At 54.8% G+C, this 6,116-nt stretch overlaps 1 protein-coding gene across 1 annotated transcript in view; it reads right to left on the reverse strand.

Moving 5' to 3' along the window:
• The window catches only part of DCUN1D4 (defective in cullin neddylation 1 domain containing 4), a gene marked incomplete at both ends in the record, with an annotated part of 65,087 nt that extends 60,904 nt beyond the window's left edge, over positions 1-4,183 (reverse strand). Inside the window, one exon of the mRNA XM_084233841.1 lies at positions 4,021-4,183. Coding sequence (XP_084089967.1) covers positions 4,021-4,183 — 163 coding nt within the window. The remainder of the gene's footprint in view (positions 1-4,020) is intronic.
• Positions 4,184-6,116: the final 1,933 nt, after the last annotated feature.

The following is a 6,116-nucleotide window of genomic DNA, read 5'->3' on the forward strand; positions in this document are numbered from 1 at the left end:
CTCACCTCTAACTATTTTAGAATGAGGCAGAAAATAAATCAACAGATTAAAAAAAGGCAGAGGGCACACCAGAGACAGTTGAACAAAGTAGAGAGATTAGGGACATAACCTGTTGGTTGCCAACCCAGAGCATTCTACTCACTCTTCTTCCACTCCAGCAAAGACCACATCCCTATCAGAAGCTGAAAATGCTAGACTTTCACTTTCTCACTCTCCCTCACAACTAACAGTGGCAAGAAATCAGTTCTGTCCAATGACTAATGGAGCAGTCTTCAAGATGACTTTCTGGAATAAGACCCCTCTCTACTAACAGAAAGTTACAAGGAAATCTGCTCCATCATCTCTTTCTTACATAGCCATGATGCCTGGCACTGCAGCAACCATATTGCAAACTCTGAGGCAATTAGCCTAAGATTTTTGATAAGTCAAAATACTAAGACTGGAGAAAGAAAAGGATGGAAGGAATCTAGAGCATATCACCCAAACAATGCACCAGCATCAAAACTCTCCATCTATACAATTCTTGCTATTAAACAACAATAAGGTCTCTAACTTAAGCCAATTTTAGTTGAGCATTGTTTTTTGCCAACTGGCATACAACAGAGATCACTATGGTCAGTTTCTGACAGGGTGATTTTTATACTGCTGAATTAACAAGATTACTACATTGAGGTGAGAATAATGCAAACATGTATTATTAGACAGAAAGAAAGCAGTAAATCAGTAAGAGCTGCTGGGGGCAGCTAAAACAGAAAAGCATGCAATGATAAATACCATGGGGGTGTGTCTTAGAGGTAGAAACATGAAGAAAAGAGTAAATGTACAGAAGTGCTCTAAGGTGGAAAAAATCAGGGACACTTTCTTTTCTGCCAATGTTATGGATAAGATAACCTAAAAAAATCTACCTCCAAGTGCACTGTCAAAATATTCTGGGTGAAGTCTAAGAAACATCTGTTTAAATGCATAGCTAAGTTCACAAGAAAATAAAGAACCTCCCAAGGCCGAATATCAAAGAGGAACCTAACCCAAACAGGAGCAGAAGAGGCCAGCAAACAATGTATAGGAGCCTACGGTTTGTCAGGCTAATGGTGAGGGAGATAGTGTGTATGTCAGAGGCAGCGGCCCTTGGAGGTGTAATCAAAAAAAAAGAAAAGGGAAATGACCAGTCAAGTATTTTCTTCAAAAACACCACCTTGAAGACAATTATAGCTCATTTACAACTCATACACTTTACTCTCTTCAAGAGCAAATTCCAGGATGAAACGCACATTTTAAAAGATATGTTCATATTATATATTTGCATATCACAAAGGTTTTCAGGGATATTTCACCACAAGCTTGAGTAAAATATTACATATAAATCTTTTCTGGAAAAACACACTGAACAATTTTTCAGCCAACATGTAAAGAATCATGGTTCAAATTAAGTCCATAAGTTCACTGTATTTGTAACTACACCAAGTTTTAAATATTAGGACTTCTTGGTGAAATTTTAATCATGTGGTCATTATTATATTATTCTAGTGATTATGCAACCAATACTTTCATAGCTTGCATATCACATAATGATCTGTCATCTCTGAGCTAATCCTACTGCTCTCTACAGACAAGATTCTGGAGTCACAGCACAGAAAAAAGTAAAAGGAACCAGCAAAGACTGTAATGTCTGGCCAATCCATAGCCTGAGAGAACTGTCTTTCATTTTAAAGAGGCAGGTCTCTAATTTTAAAGAGGTGGAGAGAAGGAATTACAGCTGCAGCTAAAAACAAAAACACAGGAGCTCCTCCACCGCGTTTACTTTCCCCTACTGCCATCTGCTTCTTTGAAAACTGAAAACATCAGAGTCCTTCTCTCATCTACACATTTTCATTCTGGCCTTACGATTGGGTCCATTTCAACCCTAAATTCCATTAAGCTGCCTCCCGCACTCAAATCATTTCGAAACCTTTCTTCAAAGTCCCCTTATCCTTGGGCAATCCAATCAGCCCAAAACCTACAAAACACCTAATTTATATTATCTTCACAAGGGCCACATTTATCTCCACCGCATTCCCAGACTTACACATAACACCAAACCTTTGAACCTAGTGTTTACATACACTAGATGCTACAACAGATACACCATCCCAAACGCTGCTTCAGATTATGTTGCATCTTGAATGTTTCTCCACACGTGTGCTAGATGGTCAGAATAAGCACTGAATCTACAAATAAGGCCACCAAATGCCAGAGGGAAATAATTAACTCGCGAATCAAGAACCCAAGTGTTAAAAGACTGCGCTTGGCTGGGTTCCCCCCCTCCTGCTGACACAGGGAGAAGGTCTGGTGAACCGCTCCAATCCCGGGGGACAGGAGCGCCTCCAAAGAGCGCGCTCCGGTCCACTGGGAATAATGCACGAGTTAGCAGGGCTGGGAGGCTCCGAAAGGCGCGCTGCATTGTGGGACTCGTTTCCACAGTTACCCACGTGCACCCAACCCAACCGCGGCCCCGCGCGGCTGGGACTACAAATCCCAGAATTCCGCGGGACAGTCTTTCCCCTTCACACCCGGCGACTGAGCCAGACCCTAAAGGAAACCCCTAAAGCGCTCTCCCCGCACGCCAGGGAGAGGTCGAGCTCCCCGGGCGCGGTGCGGGTGGGGGAGGGGAGTTCCAGCCCGAACATCCCTGCAGGGAAGCAGGTCCCCGAGACACCAGCCTCCACACCTGACGACCAGAAATTAGACAACTGCGTCACAAACTGCCAACCCCAAGGACCGCCAGGGACCCCGACACCTCCCCTGCGCAAAACCCCGCAGCCAGCCTCCAGGGCCCGACCCCTGCAGCTCCCGCCTCGGAAAACCCGCAGCCCGCGCCCCTGCCCCGCCCCCCAGTCCCGCAGCCCGAGCCCGCGCCGGCGCTGACCTCGCTCCCCACCCGCCCCGGGGGGCACCCCGACCGAGGCCAGCCCCGGGGCTTCTCCCCCGCCCCTCCAGCCCGGCCCCGCCCCCTCTGCGCCCCGCACCGGAGGCTCAGGGCTTGCCCCCCTCCAGGGACCCAGCCTTACAGGGGGGAAGGAAGCACCTCCCCCAAACTCAGTCTGACACCCCCCTCCCCAGCCCCGGGCAGACCAAATCCGGACGTGACAGTCCCCCCCCCAGCTCCGACCCCTCCCACCCGCCCTCGCCTCCGAACTAGCGCTGCACCCCCACCGCACCTCCCCGGCCCCTGCCCCCATCCCGCCACCCCGATCCTCCCTCCACTTCCTCCTCCTCCGACTCCCGATTACCCCGTCTTCCCAACACCTGCTCCGCCCCGGAGCCCACCGCCTGCCCCCACTCACCACTCCCAGTTACCCCGGCCCCCTCCATGCCCCGCCCGCGCGCCCGCCGGACTCCCCAACTATCCCGCATCGCACCCAGATCCCTCCCACCGTCTCGCTCCCCGTTACATCAGCCCTCGCCTCCCGCCGGCCCCCCGGCCCCCCTCGCCGCTGCCCCCAATCCCCCACCCCATTGTTCCCCACCCCCATCCAGCCTTCTTCCCATTGTCCCCGCCCCCGCGCTCCCCCAGCACTCACCCGCCTTTCTCACGGAGCCGCCCGCACCGCGCAGCCCCCGGGAATCCCTCACCCCTGCGCCCCGCTCGCCCGCCCGCCCGCTCCCCGCCTCGCCCCCCGGTCCCCGCCCCCCGCCGCGGCCGCCCCCCAGCCCGACCCGCCAGCGCCGGCAGCCGCCACCTCCATTCACCCCCGACACTCCAGTCCCGGCCCTCGGCGCACGTCCCGCCCCCCCTTCCCCCAACCCTGAAATGAAGCCAGTCCCCACCCCCCTCACCTCCGCCCTCCCCGGCGGGCCGGCCCCTTCCCCCCATCCCACCCCCGCCGCACGCTGCCCGCGGCGGCGCCGGCCCCGGCCCGGGGGGAAGGGGTGGCTCCCGGGCCGGGGCTCCCGGCGCTCCCGGGACAGGCGGCGCGGGGCGGGGACTGGGCGCCGCGGGGCGAGCGCCGCCGCCCGGCCCGGCCCCCGCGCCCCGCTACTCACTGACAGCGGCGGCATCCGAGTGCATTTTCGGGCAGCTCACACCCCGCTCGCCGCCCGGCTCCCGCGCTCGCCTCGCGGTCCCCCCACCGGCTCGCCGCACCTCGGATCCGCGCTGAGGACCCGCCGCCGGGCGCTCCCGGCCCGCCCACCTCGCCTCCGCCATTGGCTGAGCCGCGGCCCGGGGGCCGCCCCTCGGCGCCCCTCATTTGACGGAGGGAGAGGCGAGCGCCGCTCCGGAGCCGGCGACGAGGCCCCGCCCCCGAGGGCCGGAGCGATTGGTCCCGCGGCCTCGAGCCCGCAACGCCCCTGGCGGAGGCCACGCTCGGGGGCCGCGGGTTGGGCCGCGCTGCTGTCACTCAGCCCCGGGGGTCCGAGAGCGCGTGGAGGGGCGAGGCCGGGGACTAGGTCCACCTTGACCCTGAAGCCCCGCCCCGCGGCGGGCGGGATTGGTGGAGGCGCAGACCCTCCGAGGGGTGGGGGGGCGGCCTCCGAAACAAAGCACGCGAAGTGCGCCCCGAAGAATCAAGAAGGGAGAGCGCAGCCGGGGCAGCCGGCGTCCCGCTGCACGGAGCGGGGGCGTCTGCGTTCCCCCAGCGCGGCGCGGCCGGCTCCCCGGCTGGCCCCGCGCGCCTCCGGGCGGCTCTCTGCGGGCGCCCCGTCCGTGCGGACTCGGCCCGGGACGTCCCTCGCCGGCCGCTGCAGACGGCTCGGTGGTGGGTATAGACCTGTCGCGGCTGCATTGCCAGCACACCCTCCTCCGGGGTGTGCAGGTTCCCTTATGCAATCCGTCCCGTCCGCGTTTTCGAAATGCACTTCTTCCCCAGAGTCCATACACTTCTTCGCCTTTCGTCGCGGATAGGCTGAGCTAAAGGCTTCCAGGGATGCAGGCGCTGCGCTCACCACACCTCTGCAGGGACACCCCAGCGGTGCACGAGGTGGTCTGGGGCCACGCAGTGAGCGTCGGGCTCGTCGGGCTTAGGGGGCTCGTCGGGCACGTCCGCAAGTCCAGGGGGCAGGGAGCAGCCCTCATGACAGCCACCGTAAACTAAGAGGACCTAAGCTGTTGGCACTGAGAGGCGATGCAGAAAACGTTAACTGTTGACTGGTATTTGACAGAGGAAGACGTTGATTTGGGTGAATTCTTCTAACCATTGAGCTTCAAGTCAAGAATTTGCACCATTTTCATGAATCCCGAGCAGTTTCTTCAATCCTTTCAAACGTACTCAGCATACGTATCCATGTTGTGGCTGAACAATGTTTGTAGATATTAACGGAGGATTGCGCCCTACCCCTTAAAGCACAGACAACACTTTTCGGTTTCCCAGGGCCCCAACTGGCAGCCAAGGCATTCCCCAGCCCCCTCAGAGAATGGATGACACCACAGACAACCCGTGTCGTTGTGGCGTTAGCTTTCTACAACCAAGGATTTTGAATGTCAGAGTGCTGACTTTAAGGTTTCAAGTCAGGCAATAAATGTTACACCAAACACCAGATATTTGAAATAACTGGATCAAGTCATTTTCTCTTTCCCACACCATTCCCAGTGTGATACTGGACTTCATACCTTGTAATCCTTAAAGTCTCATTAATAAATTACACCCTTATAATTTTATATCTCTCGGATTTCTATCATTTAAAAATGTTAATCGCTTCACCTAATCATAGTCTCTGATATTTACCTGAATTCATCCACTTGGTTAGAGAAGGAACCTTCCGTAGACAACAATCTCATTAAAAAGGGGGACCTTTAACCTATGAGAACCTTTCAACAGGGACCCACAGAGATGGGATGCCTCCTGAATCTCAGCTAGGCCATTCCTTGTTGGGTAGATCTAATTGTAAGACTGTATGCTTTTATTCCGAGCAAAAAATGCTGCTCCCACATTCTTTATCCTATTTATGTTTTCAACCTATTCTATATCTAGGAAATAATAAATTATATATAGTTTATAACAAGTTCACAGTTTTTCTGCATGTAATATTTGGGTTTTTTTTTTTTTTTGGTGCTTATGATACTTCAAGGGCTGAGACACAGTTATTTTTGTACAGAAATGGGCCTGCTTCTTGACACATCTGAATTAAGCACACAATTAACT

The sequence above is a fragment of the Talpa europaea genome, assembly GCF_964194135.1.
Source record: "Talpa europaea genome assembly, chromosome: 5".
In the NCBI taxonomy this organism is placed as follows: Eukaryota; Metazoa; Chordata; class Mammalia; order Eulipotyphla; family Talpidae; genus Talpa; species Talpa europaea.